General features: G+C 43.5%; 1 protein-coding gene across 2 annotated transcripts; it reads right to left on the reverse strand.

Moving 5' to 3' along the window:
- Nucleotides 1-4,216: 4,216 nt before the first annotated feature.
- On the reverse strand, nucleotides 4,217-21,153 carry Det1 (DET1 partner of COP1 E3 ubiquitin ligase). 2 transcript variants are annotated; one of them, XM_055623012.1, is made up of 5 exons: nucleotides 21,078-21,153; nucleotides 17,220-18,312; nucleotides 14,162-14,349; nucleotides 8,635-8,826; nucleotides 4,217-4,846 (listed from the first exon to the last, which is right to left on the reverse strand). In XM_055623012.1, exons 2-5 carry the CDS (start codon nucleotides 18,300-18,302, stop codon nucleotides 4,657-4,659), a joined length of 1,653 nt encoding a protein of 550 aa, XP_055478987.1. In that variant the 5' UTR covers nucleotides 18,303-18,312; nucleotides 21,078-21,153; the 3' UTR covers nucleotides 4,217-4,656. The 2 variants fall into 2 exon arrangements, with proteins under 2 accessions (XP_055478987.1, XP_055478986.1); XM_055623011.1 differs by lacking the exon at nucleotides 8,635-8,826 and having other exon boundaries at nucleotides 21,078-21,146.
- Between the last annotated feature and the right edge of the window lie 892 nt (nucleotides 21,154-22,045).

Below are 22,045 nucleotides of genomic sequence, written 5' to 3' on the forward strand. Positions count from 1 at the left end.
TGACACCCACTGTGTGCTTGTATGAGCCCTGTAAAGTGGGACAATTCCCCTCATGTTATAGAAGGGAAACTGAGACTTGGTAAAGTTCTGATAATCAAGCCCAGGGTTATCCTGCTGTTGGTGATACAGCCAAGGCTGCTACTAGGCAATCATGACAGCCAGAGCTAATCCCACAGTTGGATGAGGATACCAAGGGGGAACAATTTCAGTCCTACTATGCACCTCTCCAGTCCTAGAATGCACTCCTCAGCTTCCTACAAGCATAATCAAATGTTTGACATTAAAAAAAAAGCCTTTAAAATGTTTTCTTTGAAACAACAGAGGGTTACAGCCATCAAGGAGCTGTAGATAGCAAATTAATGTTGTAAACAAAATTGCCCCTTGGAACATCCAAGTCACTTAATATGCTCAATTGCTTTCAAAGCACGTGTTTTGGGGAACTATTATGCTGATTAGCAATAATTATAATCTACTCATTAAGAAATGTCCCTAAGGGCTGCTATGATAGAACACTTCATTGCCAGGCTTAAGTTACTCTGTGCACTCGAAAATAATGAAACTACTGTCCTTTTAAAAATTATCTAATTTAGGATTTCACTCATTTATGCTTGTCTGCAAGGGCTGCAAATGAAATAGGCAGGGATAAGCTAAACGGCAGCATCCTCCAAGGTCCACAGCAGCTTCGCTCTGAGGCCAACATGTCGGTTCTGCCACTCGCATTTCTCTTAAACATTTGAGGTTCAAAGAACGTGTTTCTCCAAAGAGTCTCCTTGGACACCAAGTGGAGATGCTAGAATTTACTGAAAGCCACCTTAAATCCATCAGGAACAAAGCCAATATAAACAATACACATGGATCGAGAACTTAATATCGGCAAGTACTCAACAGGCGGAGTTCTTTATCTCCAGGTTTAGTTAAACTTAGTTATCAGAAACACGCAGAGAAACTCAAAGATGGCTGCAAGAAGACACGAAACAGTCACGGAGCCCTGAGAACAGGAACCCTGGCATCTGGCTTCATGGAAACCAGAATCAGATCCATTAAACTTCAGCCTCCACAAATCCCATGAATCTAAGATAGGCATGTGACACTGTATACTGGGATATACTCTTGAGCTGGGAGTCACTCTGGAGAGGTCAAGGCCAGCCTGAGGAACACAGCAAGACCCTTTCCTGTCTCAAAAAAGAAAAAAAAAAAAGGAAGGAAGAAAGGAGGATGAGATGAAGGATGGAAGGACGAACCTTTCCACAAAGACTGTTATTTTTGTATCTATTAATTTGCTCTCAACTGCAAGAAACAGACCACCCAATCTAAAGAGCTTTAAACAATAAGGATATTGTCTCCCAGAACTGAAAATGCAGATATAGGATGGCTTTAGGGATCAACAAGTTTGTTTCTGCTCTTTGTTTTACATCAGGTTAACTTTATCCTAAGGCTGACTCTTTTGTATTTGGATGTAGAGCCTTGGATTATGGGAAAGTAGGCTTATGTATCCCCTCACTGCCACTATCAATAGAGAAATACTACTCAGAAGCCTGTATCTGCAAAACAGTGTATAATAGACAGGGCAGTGATGTGGGGAAAGAATTTACCAAGATGCAAAAAGACGGCGAGCTTGCTAAAATACACTGCAAGAAGAAACGTGGGCACGTTCCCAGAGCAGGGATTGTGCCACTGGAGTTGGGAATTATGGCAATTAACTTCATCTTCTCATTATTCCACGGATGTGATGCTTAGTTTTAATTATCTACTTAAAACAATCTGGAATCCTCTGAGAAGAGTGCCTCAGTGAAGGACTGTCTAGATCAGGTTGGCCCACATGAAGAGAAATACGATAACTGTGTTTAACTGATGCAGCAGGACCTGCCTACTGTGGGCGGTGCCATTCCTTGAGCTTGGGGCCCTGGACTGTTTACGAATAGGGAAAGTGAGTTGAGCAGTAAGCATGCATGTATTTGTTCTCTCGGCTCTGAACTGTGGATGTTACTAGCTGCATCAGGCATCTGCAAGGAACAAGTGCAGACCTGTGTCCTGGCTGACATGGTAAAGGAAAGAGAAATTCCCACCTGATGATTTCTGTCTTAACATGGGGGGGGGGCAAGGTGGCCAGCTAAGAAATCTAGAAGAATTTTGAAGAAGAGGCAGGAGAAGGTGAAAAGCAGCAGCCTCCAGGGGTGGAAAATAAGACAGGGAGGCTATATGAAGCTAACTCTGCCGTGCTGAGAGTCCACTTCAGGGCTGTGATCAGGAACTCAAGAGCAAACATGGTTTTCAGCCATTCAAACACAGAACTGTTCTAATGTAATGTGAAGGAAGCAAAACAGAAAAAAAAAAAAAAATCAAGGGCAATGGCAAGACAGTGTCTGTATCACACCAAGCCAACTAGGCAAAATAAGGAAAAAGGGAACCCTGAGGGCAGGTAGGTGACAGCTAATGAAGAAACTCATGTCCCAGCAATGGCTACTTGTCTATCAAAACTCAAGTCTCCCTCCTTCTGCATACAAGAAAAGCCAGCACATGGCTAGTCAAGCATACGACAGTTCTTAGACTCTCTTGCTTAGGTATGTGCATTTGGCCAGGTACAACGGGATGTGTGTGGAAGGGATGTAAGCCACAGGGTCTATGATCGAGCAAAACCCTCTCCACACTCTTTCACCACTGCCCCAACTCTGCAGGATGAGGCCACAGGGGACAACAAAGAAACCAGACACAAGACTTAGTGGTGCTGTAATAGGTGTGTGGCAGAACCACTCACTGGCTAAACATTTGCCTGGTCAGAAATGGGGCTCTTACAGTTTGAGTACAAAATGTCCCTTGCAGACTTGTACGTCTGACTACCTAGTCCCCAGATCTGTGATGCCAGTCTTGGAGGTTGAGGAACCTTTTGCATCTGAGGCTTAGTTGGAACATGTAAGGAGATGAAGATGGATTATAGTTGGCCATTTCCTACCTACGGTGTCTCCTTATGAGCTGGCAGCCAAGATGAGAGTAAATTAAGCATCTGTTCCAGCCCCATGAACATTGCCACCCCTTCTTCACCATGTAACTGTGAACTAAATGAAACAAGCCCTTCTTGCCCTCAGTTGCTTCAGGTTATTTGGTTATAGTGACATGAAAAGTAATACAGGGGTGTGGTGTTCATCCTGTCAACTTGACAGAAAGAAGAATAATTTGGGAGACAAAGCTCTGGGCACGTCAGTGACAGAGTTTCTAGATAGAATTAGCGAAAGTGGGAAGAACCACTTTAAAGGCTGGTGGTACCATTCTGGGTCACATAACACTCAGTGATGTAATTCCAGTAGTTCTTCCCCAGTGTTCCTTCCCTTGCTTCTCCTCACCTCCCTCCACCGTCCTCAGGGAAAATCTGTATGTATCCCTTTCTCTGTTGAATTAACAACCACATCTTTCTAGTGCTCTATCAACCTGATTCATAGTAAGTGCTCAAATCTTGTAGTGAAAGCAGAGAACAAATTTAGCTATTCAATACTGAGGATGAATGACATTAATGTAACTGGTTTGGGTGGGGCTCAGCATCTCCTATCACATTTCTTATGCTTCCCAGAAGTCTGGTTAGCAGAAGGAACAGACACAGCTGCTTGTATCCATGGCTCCTTTTAGATTGCTTTGGTACAAAACATTTCAAAGGTACCTTCTGAGACAGATGTTTCTAAACAAGCTGACTGCATTATTATTGGGGAAACATTATGCAAATGAAATATAAACAGGCTTACAAGCCCTCTGGAGGAGACTGGTTGACAATGTGACAGAAGGGTGCAGTGTAAGGCCAGCAGGGGTCTACAGGAGAGCTATGAGAGCTCAGACACCCAAGGACAACCAGTTTGATTTGTTTAGGGACACCTGGAGCTTTCCAGCTCCATCTACTCAAAGGACAGTACGTGCTACACAGTGTTTGTTTCTGCCAAGACTCCCAGGGCTACATGCTCGCCCACCAGCATGACACGGGCAGCAGATGTGAGCATGCTTCCACATGAGGATGTGTGATTACCCCAACCTCCATGGTGCTAACAATTACCAGTAGAAAGCCCTTGGGAAGGAAACAATGCTGGCAAATGGCTGCTTTTCATGAGGGCACTAGCCACTTAGCACAGCCTGGAGCAGCTGCTGCATTCAGGGCCTTTTGCTTCTCTCACAGTCCCTCTCTCAACCCAACTATCCAGAAAGCACTGGTGTGAAGGAAACATCAAGCAAGAGACAGTTTCATAAGAAAATACCAAAGCTTTATTTTCTCATATAAAAACAGCCCTGTTTGTTGGGGGAAATGGGAAGGAGTACATAATTCTCAGGAGTAAACATGATTAACCTGCTGCAGGCTTCACACCATAATGCCAAAGGCCAACACCAAAAGGGAAAGGTGTGAATGTTTCCCTCTTCACAGATATAAAATGCTAAGTAAACAAAATCAAATTGACTTAGGGCTGGGTCTTCCCACAGGGAAAAGCAAGGGAACTTTAAAATTGATCAGCTGGGTAACAGAAAACCAAGTCCCACTAGGCTCCGGCCCCATCCTCAGTCTCAGGCTCTGCTGTAGGTGAGGTGTACCAATCTGAAATAACAAACCTGGCAGCCGGCAGCTCTTGCTCTGGAGCCCACTGGCTGAGGCAGGGCGAAGCCCTGGGCAGCGCAGCTGAGAGGCCACTAGGTGCAGCAGTGTCGCATGTGGAAGTTGACAACGTACTCTGCATTAGTCCTCTGTACAGAAATGGCAAATGGCTCAAAGGGGTGAAAGGTGAAGGCAACGAGGCGTCGCACAGTGTGGTTGATGGGGCGGCCCAGCAAGCCTGCCTGGATCTCAAATTTCAGCAAGCCAGAGTCCCGGGCATAGAACCTGAAGAGAAAAGGGACACGGTGTTGCTGTCACTGCTGTCTTGAAATCTGCACAGCAGGGGATGCACACACTCAGTAATTCATTGGAAAAATGAAAACGGCCTCTTGCAGCAACCCCAGCTCAGCAGAACCTCAAGCCACTGATCTGATCACCTCAGCTTAGATGCAGAGTGACTGTAATGTTAACTCCTGACTTAATCAGTGATTTCCTCTTCTCAGGATGACCCTGAATTAGACTCTGAATTACAACCTCCCACTTCCAGAAGCTCCTGTCTAAAGACTGCCTAAGCTGGCATGAGAAATGAAATACTAAGTATATCTAAGCTTCATGTGTAACTTAAATCTTTGAACTGCCACATTAAAAAAAAGTAAAAGTGAAGTCTATCTTGTAATATATTTAATTTAATCCAATATATCCAAAATATTACCAATACAACCCACAGTCACTGTAAAAAAAATTATGAGAAACCATACATTTTTTTTTCACCAAATCTTTGAAATCCAGTATGTGCCCCTACACTCAGCTCAGCTCAGCCTCATCTCACATTAAAGCTCAATAGCCAGCGGCTACTGTACAGAACAGCGCACCATTCTGGGCTACTCTTTACGATTTCCAGTTTTTAAGAACAAATTCTTGCACCAGGTATAGTGACATATGCTTATAATCCCAGCACTCTGGAGGCAGAGGCAGAGGCAGCAGGATCAGGAGCTCAAGGCCAGCTTTGGCTATATAGCAAGTCTGAGGCTTGCTTGGGCTGCATGAGAGCATCTCAATAAATAAAATAATAAAAAAATAAAATAAAATCAATTCTCTCTGAAGACTGTTGTTTTTCATACACAGAAATAAGATCACATGCTGGGCATGCAGCTCAGCAGTAGGGCACTCGCCTGTAAACAAAATGGTGAGTGGGTTAGGATTTCCCATCTGGTACAATGAAACAAAATGTTTCTGAATGACTTATGACTTGGAAAACTAGAGATGATGAACAGGTTGGAGGATAATTCCAGAAAATGGAGAGTTCTGAACTAAACGACTCTGATTTCCCTTTCTGAAAAGCAAACAGAGAAACAAATCTAAAGAGACTCACACTTTTTACTACTATCCTTGTTTTGCAGAGCTGAGGCTCAAGTCCAGGGCCTTGCATTTATCAGGGAAATGTGCCACAACTGCGATTCAAGGATATTCACACATTTTGCTAAAATAATCCCATCCCCAAGAGCTCATGCCTCAGAATTTAATTTAAATGATTAACGATGGCACTATCAGAGTTGCTCTAATGTGAAAATGTATAAAGGAGGTGGGCAAAAGGCTGGGTAAATGATGGCACATCTACTAGATGGAACAGTGTGTCAGTATACGACTGCAATAGTGAGGACTGTGTAACACACTGGAAAAGCATCCCTCCAGTTAAAGCAGTCGACAAGCTATGGTGCCTGCTGTGACTAGAGCTACACATGAAAACATGCGCAAGCACACATACTGGCAAAGACCAGAATGGACCACACAGAGACAGTGTCCAGTAGCACCACCTCATCACAAGCCTTTAATGTCCTTCCAGTTCTCATTTTAAGTGAAAACACGAAGGAATTACAAGAGAAGCCTCTTCAGCCACAACAATGGCATTGCAGGTGTGTTGCTTAGGCTCATCTTTTCAAACCAGGAAAGCAGGGAAGATCGGCAAGGACAGAAACGAATCCATCTGACTATATCAAATGATTTGTGCTTTTATGCATAGAAAGCACATTAACCTACCTACATAGTTCCCAACACATACAGGGTTTATAATTTAAAGTGAGTTGTTTGTGCTTCTAATTCTAACTACCAACTTATAAGAAAGCAGGAGGCATGAGAAATACAGTAAATACCATTCACAGCATGCAATGAACCCAGATGTGAGAGACAGACTACAGGATGAACATGTTGGTGACTAACAATGATTTTGTTGCAAGAAAAATGAAGTTACTTATAGACTAAGGTTTTAAGGTGGCAGCCACATGCAAATGAACATTGATTAGAATGTGAGTCAAACAGGATATTCATACAGGGAATATGCAGTACAGAGAAAAGTAATTAGATGCTTGGTCACATTAACAATTGTTAGTTCTGAGGTAAGGACTCATATCCCAGGCTGTCCGAAAATCCGGTATGTAGCTGAGGATGATCTTGAACTCCTGATCTTCCTGCCTCCACCTCCCAAATGCTAGAATTACAGGCATGCACCATCACACCAAGTTTATTGTGTCCTGGGAACTGAACCTAGGGCTTGGTGCAGGCTAGGTAAGCAGTCCACTTACAGACCTACATTCCCAGCCCAGTAATAAGTTTTTGTCAATTTTGTTTGGATGGGATGTCTTCAAGGCTTTTGCTGTTTGTTAAAGCTTGTTATCTTTTAAGACTCCACAATGAAATGTTTATGGTTAAAGTTCTAGGGAAACAGATTTACTGCAAAATAGTCCAGAGCAGCATGGAGGTGGGGAGAAAGGAAACCAGGCTGGTCACAAGTTGATAACCTTTGAAATTAGGGGGTATACAGAGGGTCATCATAGATATAAAATCTACCATGATAAAACAAAACTTTTAATTGAGTTTTCAAATTTTACTACAATTTCCAGAAGAAACTGCTATGAACAGCAATTAATTGTACAGAGTATGTTACACAGACCTTTTTAATACACAATGAGGCTAGATGACAAAACATACTGACTATAGTTGTGTGTGATAAGGCATTACTATAAAACGACAGGGAGGAGAGGAAGAGTTCAAGGTCATCCTTGGCTGCACATTAAGTTCAAAGCTAGCCTAGAGAGGAAGGAAAGGAGGAAGAGTGGGAGCAAGCGAAAGAGGAAAGGAACAAACAGTGCCAGTTCTTCTTCATAGTATTTACCACAGCCAGGCTCCAGATGCAGAGAAACAGGTGTTACTTTAAAGAGAGAAGGATGCCTACCAGGGGCTAGCTTTAACATTTCAGCAGTAAGAGCTGAAAAGATAGATGGCTCAGTGGTTAAGGGGATTTGCTGCTCTAGCAGAGGGCCTGGGTTTAATTCCCAGCACCCACATGGTAGTATACAACCACTTGTAACTCCCAGGATGGTGGCTCACAACCAATCATATCTCCAGGTCAGGGGATCTGAATCCGTCTTCTGACCTCTGCAGGCACCAGGTACACATGTGGTATACATATACACATGCAAGCACAACACTCATAGACATAAAATAATCTTAAAACAAACAGATTCCAGCAGTAACAAATTATCTCCACTTTGCTACTAAGTTATGCAGATAAAATAATTTGAGGAAGATACAATGGATAAAAAATCTGTTATGGACTGTCACTAAGTTATTAAAAATGTAAAATACAGCTCCTTTCTTTGGATGCTTTTGGTTTTGTTGTCGTTGTTCTGTTTTGTTTTTGAGACTGTGTTTTTCTGTGTAGCCTTGACTATTCTAGAACTCTCTCTGTAGAACAGGCTAGACAGAAACTCAGAGATCCACCTGTCTCTGCCTACCAAGTGCTGGGATTAAAGGTGTGTGCCACCATGCCCAACTTCCCTGGATACTTTTAAAAGCAGACAGCACTTATCTGAATAAAATGTTTTCATGGGGAACCAAGAGCATCAGTAGCTAAATTCTGAGAATACCCAAGTGACTCAAGCTCTCACCACACAACAGAAACAGCCAGCAGCACAGAGGAGACCATCAGCCACTGACCCATGTCATAGAAGAGGAAAGGGGAAGCAAAGCAGTGTCCTTCAATTCAGCAGCGTGGAGCTGTGGTGGTGACAAAGTACCTGATAGGGTGATCTCCACAAGTCTTGGGTCGCTCCATGACTGACACCCACTTGTCATCGTAGCTGAAGAGAGACAAGTCCAGGTAGGGGCTCCCGCTGTAAGACTGGGCACTGATGGGCAGCTGACCTAGCAGTCGGCGCACAGCCTCCGTGTGCCCTCCATACTTGGCATTTATAATCGTGTCTTTGAACCTAAAACAAAGCAGCAGTGAGGAAGGCTTTCTCAGCAGCTGCCTCAGTTTAAAACTGTACACATGTCTAACAACCAAAGAGGTAGCCTCGCAGGTGAAAGTGCTTACCACACAGCCTGAAGACCTGACCTGAGTTCAATCATCAGACTCCACAGTGAAGGAGATAACTGACTCCCAAAATGATCCTTGGGTATCCTACATGTGCCACATACACACCATACACATACTTTTTTTTATTTTTTATTTGAAATCTTAACTTTCCCTGCAGCTCTTATTAACTAGGACTTTTATCAGCTAAATTCCTATTAATGAATCTCTGGGACTGCCCTAAACTTCTCTTGCCAGAAAATAAAAGGTTCCTTAGCAGCCCTTTTAGAGATAACCAAAAAGCTACCAAAACCAGTATATATTGCTACTTTAAAGACACTTAATCACAACTTTCATTTGAGAGCCCCATTTCTTGGTAGGTATGTTTCACCCTTTTCCAAGTGCCTCTCTATTAACCCCTGTTCTTAACCCTGTTCTTAAATCTGTTCAAAATATCTTCTAGTCACTTCCATCCCGAGATTCTTTTCTGTAGCCATGCCATGGATCTGGCTTTACTGCAGTGAAGGTTCCCAAATGATAAGGGAACTCCTCAGAATACTGTGGGTGGCATCAGGGAGCTGCCACCACTGATGGTAACATCCAGGACAACCTAATGACCTGTTCATTGAAGCAGTTCCTATTCTCCAGCAATACCCACCATACCCTCACCCGCCCAGCTCCCCACTGCCTCAATTATGAAGAAGCTGTCTACCTGGAATCTGCAGCACTTAGCTCTTGGCTGTGCCATTCTGTCCAACTGACATCAAAATTCCAGATGACTTCAAAATTCTCAGGAAGGATTCTTCTAACAGCATGGCTTCCTAGTCTGACTTTCCTCTCAGCCTCTACCCTGCATCCGAGTAGCCTCACCCTTACCATGCAACCACTGTAATCCCAGGCACTGTCCCAAGTTCTAGCCTTCCTCTCCTATCTCCCCAGCTTCTACACATCCCAACTTCAACAATCCTTCAAAACCCAATGAGTCTACCAACATTTTTTTTCCATCTCACACAGCCATTATGTCTACTTTCTTTAGTCATCTTACGATTCCCAGACAATTATAAGACAGCTGCGCTGCATGCATGTTCCCCAACCTTGAACTCTGCTTTACACCAGAACTCTAGTGAAGCTCACCTCTCCTGACTCTGTGCCTGTGACTGCTCAGAGTTTCTGGTGGCTGGAGAAATTCAAACAGTAATGTTCACTTCAACCTTATGGCCACAAACCCACATAGGCCTTGATGTGGAAGGATAGTCATCTATACTTCCACAGCTACCTCATTTCCCTTGACAAACACAGGAAAGTAGAAGAGAACCTTTTACGGTCTCCACAGAGCATCTGCCCCTGCATAGCACTCCAATCTCTCTGTGGGCAGTAAATCTCACATACTAGGAAGGATTCTCTACAGGATCAGTCCTATCAACATACAAATAAGACACTTTTTACTTCTCAGTTTAAAACAAGGAAATCCATCTGGTTAGGGACATAGGTCTATGATATTAGCTATTTGGGATGCTGAGGCAGGACTGAAAGTTCAAGAACAAGATGAAGACCAGCCTGAGCAATTTGGTGAGATCCCTCAAAATAAAAGTGAAAAACATGGCTGGGGATATAGCTCAGCCACACAGCACTCGTCAAGCATACCAGAGGCTCCTAGTGTCAGTCACCAGTGGACAGAGGCAGAGAGGGATATAAAGATAAAATCAGTATCATTTGCCACTACTCTGTACCATCTGAAGTTCTAGAACACTCATTTGTGTCTCTGGTCCTATCTTCAACTACTGCCCCTTGCTCTCTCCAATCCTGCCACCTGGCCTTGTTGATGTCCTTCAAAGGCCTCAGAATCACCTTTGGGCTTGCTATTGCCTCTGCTGATGTTATCAGCCTTTCTCATTTACCATGGGTAGCTCCTGGTTTCCCTCAACAGCTCTGCTCACATAACACTAATGATCCAAACAGACACTGCCCAGCTCTGCCTTTTCCTGTAACACCTCCTTCCTGGATTTGTCACTGTCCCATGTCCTTCAGGCCTGACCTGGGAACTGTGATCATGTAGATTCCCTTTCAGCACCTTCGGAATTGACTCTTTCTGTTGCCCAAAAACCATTACTTTGCAGTTTACTGATGACATGTATTTTCCAGTCTCACAGATCTGCAAACATCTTTGTTCTACTCTATTTGAATAGAGAATTCACAATGAGAAATCATTCTTTTCACCAGGCACACTAATCTGTAATTCCAGCATTCAGGAACCCAACACAGAATAACTTCAAGTTCAGGGCCAGCCTGGACTGCTCTTGCCCAAAAAGTAAAGAAAAACAAAACAGTCATTTTAGGGTGCCACCAGGGGCGGGGCAGGATAGAACCCTGAGCCTTGTGAGTACCAGAAAGCGCTTTATCACTGAACTACATTCCCAAGCCCCTGAAATCATCCTTTTCACAAAATTTTTGGAGGCAAGATCTTAACATCTTTAAGACTTTAGCACTGTCACTGACAAATCTGACACCATTCTAATAACATTTTTGCATGTAAAACGTATGTTCTTGCTCAAAGTTTTTGTAATTTACCTTTATATCCAATGTTTCAAAATTGTATGACAAACCTCCTTGTGGGCTTTTTCTCACTGACTGTACTAAATATTTGATTGAGCACAATGCTGGTAAAGTGGGTGATTTTTTTCTTTGAGGGGAAGGACATGATTTGTAGCATTTGCTAAACTTCTATGGTGTAAAGCTTCCTGCCATGACCAATTTCAAGGCACCAACATAACATCGTCAAAGACTGCTGGAGCTGAACCATAGCACTTTACTATGTAGATTCCACCAGCCAGATGAAGGTAACCTCAGAAGCTTGGATAATGCCAAACTAAAGGAGTAGTTACAATTTAGTAATGGCTATGTTTAACAATCAGCTTGCAAAAATTCCTCAAAGCTTTATAGTTGGTTCCAATAGCCATGGATTGGCCCTACCTACCTAGAAAGTTCTATCTTTCAGGGTTAGAAAGTACTCACATTGTTTCTAGCCCTTTGGTCCTCAATTTCTCTTTCTTAGGAGCAGCTAGGTAGAGAACTCTAGGACAAATGCTCTCAAGTTTTTCTTTAACTCTTTCTTTCCTATTTCTGTATGTCACCTTTCCCCCTTTTCTCTCCTTGATGAGTTCTTCAGCAAAATCTAACAAATTTTAGGTCTCTTAGAGCATCAGTATTCTAGGAATACCCTTGTATTTACACCGCCAGTTGTTTTCAGTGACTGCAATTTTGCCTTTTCCTTTCCTAGTCTTTTTTTGGTCTCTTTTAGGATAAAGATGCTTCTTAAATGATTCAGGTCTTAAGAGTTCATTCTGTTTGTTTGCAAATTTTATGCTAACCCATAAGCTACTCATGTTTATTTGGTTATTTTGTTTTGTTTACATAGAGATTACATTAACCACACAATTTTGCATTAAGAGCCATGTATTTACAAGAAATACTAAAAATTCAATTTATATGTACATCATATTTTCAATAAAGCAAACTATGATAGGGTAGCTTATAAAATCTACTCAAGATACATTTTATGAGCAAGACGTACAAGGGCATTTATAACTTTTCAGTCTTTAGTGGCAAGAAAAAAAAATTTAAGCTCATTAAATGAGCATGCAATTTTTCTTCAACTGTTACTATCTCTTCATGAGGTGCCTGTGACACTCCTTAACTCCAGAGGAGCTCTGACACTGGAGAAGATCTCTTCTGACTCCTAAATAATGCCATCCATCAGCAGGCATCGCTATGTTCCTTTGAGCTGACACAAACTAGTCTTGGTGTGGACTCAGCAGTGAATAGAGATCAAAATTCCTGATGGCATGGAGCTTGCCTCTTGGATGTTTTGACTGAGCGTACCTGCTATACTAGTTAGTCTGGAAGAAGAAACCACAACTGAAGAATTGCCTAGATGGCAATGGCCTGTGGCCACATCTGTGAAGTGTTTTAATTATTGACAAATGAAGGAGGGCCCAGCCCACTGTGGGCAGGTGGTCCTGGACTGTATAAAAAAGCTAGCTAGGAATAAGCCAAAAACAAGACAATAAGGAACATTCCTCTGTGGTTCTCTGTCAAGTTCCTGACTACAGGTTCCTGCCTGTTTCTGCCCTGACTTTCCTCAGTGATGGACTGTGACCTGGAAGTGTAAGCTAGAACAAACCTATTCCTCCTCAGGTTGCTTTTAGTCATGGTATTTAGGAAGCAAACGAGGACACCCTCCTTCTGTAACTTGTTAACGATATGGGTAACCTAAAACTTAATTTTGAAAGAAGATTCCCAGGTTCAATTCCCAGCACTACCACCAAAAAGGGAGGGGAAGTGTCCCACACCTGTAATCCCAGCACTAGGAAGGCTGAAAAGGTGAATCACCATGGGTACAAGGTGAGCCTGGGTTACACAGTGAGACCCTGCTCCAAAAATTGAAAAGAAGAAAATGATGTTACTAAGGCAGAAGATAGGTGTGTCAGAGAGAAGGCACAGGCAGATGAGGTGGCAGAATCTCTGTCTAGACCACAACTGTCCCCGTGTACAGACACGAAGTCAGTGCAGTAAGTTACCTGTTTGCTCTTCTTTCCCAGAAGCAGCTCAATGTGGTCTGGCCTATTTGGGGACCAAAATCAGGTATTATTCATACCTTGTTAAGGTTAGAGCAATTTAGCTATGAAAGCTGAAGAGGCCTTGCCTGTCTACACCAGATCTAGAAGGGGCTTTTAACCCAAAGGAATCTTCCTTTTATGCTAATATACTAAGAAGGTTCTTAGACACCACGGACTTTCTACCTCCAAAATGTATCAAAAGCTCTGTTTGTCTCTTCTGTTCTTAGGTGCACACCTTTATCCCTTCACTATTTTCAGAGGGGTTTTCTAATGGAACAGAGATAAATGCATGTGTTCAACATGCCATATTTAAGCATAAAGTGATCTCCACACTCATTCCACAAACATTTAAGAACTTGGCAGTGCCCCACTGAGAATAGAGCAATAAACAGATGTAGTTTCTATCCTTCTGCAGCTCACATATGATCTAAGATGGACCCAGAAGATGCACAAATAATTACACAGGTCCTCAGAGGTGGGAAAATATCAAGATGGCGCAGGAGTTGGTTCCAACAGGCAGACCTACCAAGAACAAGCAGACAAACAGAACACAAAGTGTCCTGAAGCAAATGGCTACCAGCCTAACACCAACCATTTAAAGTTAAGCCTTAGAGACCCGGTGGAACAGCTTACCGGCGCTGGATCTGCCTTGCAAAGTTGTTGCTAGAAGCTGAGCAAGGGAACTGGACTTCACTGTGCAGGGTAGCATTGCGGAAGAGGTCACAGAAGTTCTCAAAGAGCTCGAGAAGCTCATCTGATGTATTCTCAAACACCGCAATCACCTCCGTTGTCACCATGTTGTACACCACAAAGAAGGACGCCTGCAGGAGAAGAGGGGCAGCCATGGGATGGCCAGGCCTAGTCAACTTTCCACTTGACTTAAAATCCACGCCACCCAACAGTCCACTCAGGGACCTCAGCCTTGGCACTAGAGAGAGAGCACGGAGCTCAGCCTTGATTACAGTGGGCGGTTTTGGGAATGGAGGAAGAGCACTGGCTCTATCAGCTGAGAGCCTCGAAGCCACCAGATTCCCATACCACTGCGCTGCTAGGATTACTGAGCTGGCCAGCCTGTGTGTGTAAAAAGGTTTTCAATCTTTCATTTCAAACTGTGCAAATTCAATATTTTTCCTTCCAAGTGTTTATTCCCTACTTGTTCCCCAATCCACCCTAAGATTTTTTTTAAAAGTTTTTAAAATGCCAGATTTAATTTTCTTTCCTGCTGAGAAAGTGATTTGCAGCCCAGGGCTGCCTGTTGGTAAATGATTTTCTCTTCTATGTGTACAGTTGAAAGTTCAATTTAGGGGCATTTATTTTTCCCTCTTAATATTTCTAGCATGCAGAGAGACGCCTTAAGTACATTGTGTGCTAAAACTGCCTGAGCAAGTTGTATCCACGCAGGATACTACAGATGAACAAATGAAAAATCAGACAGGCATTTTCCATTTCTTTCTCCACAAATGTTCTTTCAGCCAAGAGCTTTTGTAAGATACATTTGAGATTTCTGCCAATTAAGATTAGAGGGGGAAACCTGAAAAGCGTTCAAATGCCATAGATGGCAGTCAGTGCTTTTTCTGAATGGGGCCCTGGGTGACCCAGCCTTTTCCCTCAGGTCGCCAGTGCTCTGCCTTTCCTGACAAACTCCACATACTTCGAGGTTTTGTCACAGTGAATGCAGCAATGTGAACTGAATCTGCAAGCTTTCAGCAGGATTCTAAGACGTCTTCAGGACATAAGGAGTAGTATTTCACCCTCCTCTGATTGAGTCTAAATCTCTATTCCCCACCTCTGGAGCCACTGGGCCCATCTGTCTCTCTAGTAATTAGTCCTTCCCAGAGCTCCTCTTACATGACTTTGCAGTCACCTGGAAATTAAATCTGGCTGAAAATTAAAGAGGTTGGAGGACAACCTGAGAATAATGCCCATAATATTACCAAGGCTTTGTCTATGGATGAATTTTTTACTCATTAGCCTTATTGGAACTTATCAAATTAAACTGGAGGACAACTGGGGCACAGAGACTAGGTTTCGAGTTTCAAACTCCATGAGCAGAGAGCAAAGCCCCAGCAGCACTCTTCGCTATGACTGACTATAACCACCAGAAAAAAATAAAAAATAAAAAAAAATAGGTCACCTTTTAGCAAAAGAGAAAAAGGATAATCTCAGGGCAGTGATAACAGACAACTTATTCCTTCCAAAATAGAAAGGTAATTATAGCTGAAACCTAAATAAAAGACTGACTCATGTCCCATCTATAGACCGGGACACCACTTTGATAATATCAGGGTTTTAACAGGATCTTTCCTAATTATGTGACTATAGAATTACACAAACATTTGCCAGTTCTCCCTCTACAGCAGTCTGGGAAATTAAGGACAGGAGGGGAATGAAGTCAAGGACTCTACCACCTACCTTCCATGACGCATACGATGAACTAGATGTTCAGCTGTGGTGGCTCAGTGACACCGCTCATCATTAACAAGGAAGGAAAAGACTTTTAAAAATAAAACCTAACCTGAGCACTTCTCCTTTTAAGAATGTACATGCTGTGATTTGGGGGAGGGGGGGGTTGAGGGACTGCTGGAAGATATTTTACCACAGGTTAAGTGAGAGCTTTAGACATGATGTCCTATACAGTGTCTCTTTTTATTTATGTTTCTCACGCATATGTGATGCATGTGTGTGTGCCTGTGTGTGAGTACTTTATGTGCTAAACCTGGGGACTTGAAGGCCCAAGGTTGATGTTAGCAGTCTTCTTCAATCACTGTGTATCTTATTCATTAAGATGGTGTCTTTCAACTGAACCCAGAGCTTGCTTGACTGGCCAACTTGTTTCTGGTTCTGGTAATCCAAACTCCCCTCATGCTTGCAAGGCAGAGTCAACCCCCACCAGTGTATAGTATCTCTTAAAGGTGGAGTCGGCTGACTTCCTAGTTTACTGTTTGCTTCACTGTTCTGTTTCCACAATGGGATAATTGGCTTGGGGCAAGGGAGCCAAAGTTTCAGAAAGTGAAACTTGGCACTGAAGTGGAGAGCCTTTCAAAGACCAATATCCAGGGTTCCCCAGATTTCCAGAAAGTACTTTAACTTACATCCATGCTGTCTGTGTTCTTCCCTCTCATGACCACTTATCTTCCTTTAATCTTTTAAGTCAAGGGCTCATAACCCAGGCAGGTCTGGAATTCAATGCCCTTGAATCTGAGATCTCTTTGCCTCTGCCTTCCCACAGCTAGATCGTTGGCATTATAGACGCACACCGCCATACCTGGCTGCAATGTCAGACCCACAGCCTTATATCCTAAATAAGTGCTCTGCTACTGAGCCCTAAAGAAATTCCAGTTTTGCATGGGGTGCTTGTTCTCACTGCCACAACCTGTTTGGTTCAATAAGCAGTCTCATGAATTTTTGAGAGAATTATACATATGTGGTCCAAACCCTGACCCTACAGTATTTTGTGCTCTTATATGACAGGTACTAAAAATGCCCTGAGGAACAACTGAGATGATAACCACAGAGTCGCCTGTCTACATGACAGTGGCTTGACATTTACCCACCATTTGTTAATTTCAATTATGTTAGGCTGGACAAAAAGGAAATAGAGTTTAAATTTGCACCCAAACATAGCAAAAACTACGGTAAAGTGTGTATTCCTGATACAGAAAGGGCCCAGACATGAGCGCTCACCCCATACCTGCGATGGGTCTGTGACCCGCAGTGTCACTACATCCTCACTGGTGTATTTGATGAACAGATGGTTTTCATCCAGAAGCTGCATCTTCCACATGCGCAGCTGTCGCAGCTGGTCAAAGTACTGGAAGAAGCGCCTCTTCGCCATTGCACTGCCATCCTGTTCTGCCCTGCGCCAGAGATAAACCAGCAACCGGTGCTTCAAGGAGTTGATGAAAGGGTCCCTAAAGGGATTGGCCATGCCTGTCTGGCTGTCCCGCTGCACCTCAGGGAAAATGGCCGACACAGTGAGCAGGTCATCCTCATAGCAGAAGCGGCCAATGGTCCGAACGTCAATAAATGTGCCTTCAGGAGTCACCTGGAAGACATGAATGGTCTGTTGCTGCACAGACAATATGGCCAGGATGTTTTTGTACAAGTACAGCCCTTGGTTGTGTGACAAGACCACTTTGTCACACTTGAATGTGCGCGTGTCACACAGACGGCCAGTGTGAAGGTCGATGATGTGGAGGGAATAGTCCTCGAGAGGGGATCGTGGATTGGGGGTCACTGACTCACTGTTCCGATATACCTCATAGAAAGGAGGGTGAGGTTCATCTGGGAGGTAGGCAGCAGAGCCCACGATAACACACCGGCAGTCATCAGTGAAGAGGCTACATTCCCGATTCAAGTGCTCACCATTGGCTGCTACGTTGGTAATGTGCAGCAGGACAAAAAAGCGCTCAAAGAGCCGGCCTCGGATGCTGACCGACCGCTGGTCATTGCCATTGGACAAGATCTCCCCTTCGTAGCCCTGCAAGAGGTCCTCTGCTGCCTGACAGCCCTGATACTCATAGATTTCAAGAGATGTCTGGTCAGATGAAAAAGCAATAAAGTAGCGCCCATCCGGTGAGAATTTACGCAAGAAACAAGGGGGCTTTTCGACGTTGACAACCGTGAAGTTGGGGAAGACGTTCTGGTGGAACACTCGGACCTGATGCCAGTGGGTTCCTGCCTTGCCTGAACTGATGCGCCGGCGTTCTAAGCGGTGAATGACATTCTGATTTTGGATTCTTCGAGGTTTAATCGTGGAAACATGATGATCCATTATAACATCTCTGTATGGAAAAAAAATAATAAAGTGGAACTCAAGAAAATGAAACAAAATTTACTAATGCATACGTACATGCAAGTTAAATAGTTTTCCCTCTTACTGAACCAGGACCTCCCAGGACAATGACCGGCATTTCTCCTTCCAAGATTAGAGTTACACAGTGATCCTGACATCTCTAAAGCTAAAGGTCTAAAGGAAGGATACAATACAGAAAGAGTATCTTCCAAGTAGAAAAAGGAATCTTCAAAGAATAAGCCAAGTATATCAAATGTGAACAGCACAAAAATCACTCTCCCAGGGTGTGGTGGCATAGAAGTAAAAAACTCCACAACCACCACTCGGCAGGCTGAGGCAAGAATATCACTTCAAGTTCAATGCCAGACAGTCTGAAACCTTGTCTTTGTTCATTTTTGAGATAGGATCTCATGTATCCCAGGCAGGCTTTGAACTTGCTAGGCAGCCATGGATGACCTTCAACTTCTAATCCCTCTGCCCCAATTCTCCAGTGTTAGGATTACCGGCTTGTATACTCACACTTAATTTATAGGGTGCTGGAAATTGAAGCTAAGGCATTCCACAGGCTAGGCAAGCATTCTATCAACTTTGCTACTTACTTTTCCCAGCCCCAAGACCCTGGATTTTCTGATTTTATATTCTTTTTAAAGGTAAACATTGATCTCTAATATACACATTTACTAGACTGTTATGCTAAAGCAATCTATAGATTCAAGCAATCTCTATCAAAATCTTACTGGCATTTTTGGCAAAATAAAATTTTACCCTAGAAGCAATATGAATTCTGAAAGAATAAAAATTAGCTAAGACAATGTGGAAAATAACACAGTTGGAGTACTCCTACTTCCTGATTTCAGATCCTATCACAGAGTCACCATAAAAAATAAAAAAAAAAAAAAAAGCCAAAAAACATAGCACTTACACAGACAGGCCAACGGAAAAGAAGTCTTAAAAATAAACCTTCACTTGCCACGATTAATCTTGTCAACATGCCTGGCTGAGAATCCTCTAGATCCATTAGTAAAACAGTTCTAGGTTTCTATAAGTCAGTTCCAGAGACAAGGAGATAAGTAGGAGGGCTTTTCTCAAATATCTAGCCAAAGCCTAACAGGCTCACATACATAGACAAACACCATTTGGTATTCAATAAGACCAGGACCACATAGCAAGCAGGTGGAACTCTGGGAGTTTGAGACCAGCCTAGTACATAGTGAGTTCCAGGATAGAGCTACACAGTGAGACACTATCAACAACTCTCCCTGCCCCCCCCCCCAAAAAAAGGGAGAGGAGGACAACCTAAGGATGAATAGAAATATTTGCTGGCCAATTATCTGATAAGGAGTTAATACTTAGCATATTTAAAGAACTCCTAGAACTCAACAAATAGCCATGAACCCTCTTTTAAATAACACCAGATAAAGTACAAATGGCCAAGAAAGAAGGTATGTTCATCAGTAATAGTCAGAGAGAGGAATCAAAAGCTTGGAGGAGGGTGAGGGTAGTGTTCCTGCAAAGGCTCTCCTAACAAGTAGCCCTGGGTTAGATCCTCAGGACCACAAAACAAACAGAAACCTTACAACATACGAGTCAGGGTATTGTTTTGCAATCCTTGTTTCAAGCTTATCCTTGTACAAGCTATAGCCATTGGATAAAGATCTAGAAGGCATACTGACCCAGACCTGAGGGAGTCTGGGCTCTAAACTACTACCTCTGGTTGTTTTAGAAAGAACCTTTTCCTGTAACACAGCCACAACTCAGTCATTTACAAATTGCCTATGGCCACTTTAGCCCTAGGAAAGAAGAGCTGAGTGACTGTGACAGATCACAGTCTGAAATATACTATCTGGTCTTTTGTAGAAACTCAATTTTTCATCTTTGAAAACTATCTCGGGTATCAGCTTCATCACCTTGTCTTCGAAGGTTTTCCTTCACTTTACGAGACCAATATCCCAACACACTAGCCACTTCTTCCTTCCCTGCAACTCTGTGTGTTATGTATGTATATACCTATGATGATCTCTGGGCTAACTACACGCCTCTCTTCGTATGCCCATCACAGTGCTTGGCAGGTAGCAAGCTTAAAAACGGGGCCTGTCTCAAGCCATATTCTTGGGCAATGTGGGTAAACACAGGGGAACTTTCATTTTCCACAATATTTCCTCCCAAGCCTTTGCCTTAATTTCTCTCGTTGCAACTTTAGGCAGTCTTTTTTGACCCATCCTAACTAACCCAAATCTTTTTGTTCTTTCTATAGCAATCTGTTCCTTTTTTTTTTTTTTTTTTTTTTTTTTTTACAGGTTCGCTTGCACGGTTGTGCTAGTGTTTGATTCTCCTCGCTGAACTGCATTCTCTCTGTTGGAAGTAACCAGGCCTACTTCGGTCACCACGCTATATTCTTGATCTAGTCCTGGGGCTGGCACACGGTAAACACTTTGGTGCGTTCTGAAACGAAAGAAAGCCTGGCTAAACCGGGTCACTGAAATGTGTGAAAGCAAGTTTGTTTTTTTTTTTTTTTTTTCTTTTCTTCTTCCTCGTTATAACAAGTGCACATGTCCCCTCACTCTTGGCGACTGCTTTCAAGACAAGAAAAGGATGCCAAAAGGCAGACACATATGCCCATGGGTAGCCCCCGGAATGAAAAGCCCAGGGCGGGGCCTCCCCGGGAAAAGCCTGGCGCCGGGGCTCGTAGGACCCCGGTATCACGCCAGGAGCCCGCAGCGGAATTCTCACGGGCCGAAAAGGACAAGTCCTCACCTGTCGGGTCCTGGCTCATGGGGCCAGGGCAAGGGTCGCCCTAGCCTGCTCGATGCACACCTCCCCTGGCCCCGCCCCCGCCATTCCTCGGCGTCGGCAGCCACCGGCCCCTGCTTCCGCCCGCTCCCGGAAGTGCTGCTCAGCGAGAAGGGAAACGCGGAAGAGCGAGAGGCCCTTCAGCTGAGGAACGGCGCAGCGCACCCTGGCGCCGGGAGGAGGGATTGAGGCCGTAGAGGCTGGATGAAAAACCCTGAGCCTAGTAACCCAAGGCACATTCATAACACGAATAGGAATTAAGTTTCCATCTGCTTCTTGCGTAATGGTGGAAGACGGGATTATACACGCACCGTGTCACCGAGTTCTCCGTGCCCACTGCTATAGTGGGAATACAATAAAAGCTTCCTACTAAACGAATCCAGTAACATTTACTAGCCTTTCAATGACAAAGTTACTTCATTCAATCGCTTACAAGCCATTTCTTCCCTGTGAGCCTGTGCCTTTTCCTAGGCTGTCTAACCACAAATTTTCCCACAGCAGCCTTTTCTGGGTCGTTCAAGTCTTTACATATATGTCCCCCCTCCCATCTCTGTCTCTCTAGGTCTCTGTGTGTTTGTCTATGTGTGTTGTTTATATTTGATGTTTGGACAGGAAACCAAATCCAAAATGTCTTCTGTTAAGGATTCTGTGTCCACCATCGCTATTTCTTCACTCATCACTTTTCTAATATCTGGTTCTTGTTGCTGTGTGTTGCTTTGTTTTGCTTCCCTTCCGTTTAGTATAATATAAACTGAGAACAGGGATTTTTGTCTTATTTTCTGTTCGAGGCTCACCTATAAATAGGTTCAGCATCTTGTAGAAGCTCAGTTAAGATTCCATCAGTGAACCAGGCATAGTGGGTGGTTCATAAGATCCCCAGATCTTATGAAACATAGGATGTAGAATTAGAGGCCAGGCTGACCCTTGCTCTC

The sequence above is a fragment of the Psammomys obesus genome, unplaced genomic scaffold, assembly GCF_907164565.1.
Source record: "Psammomys obesus unplaced genomic scaffold, mPsaObe1.curated_primary_1811, whole genome shotgun sequence".
In the NCBI taxonomy this organism is placed as follows: Eukaryota; Metazoa; Chordata; class Mammalia; order Rodentia; family Muridae; genus Psammomys; species Psammomys obesus.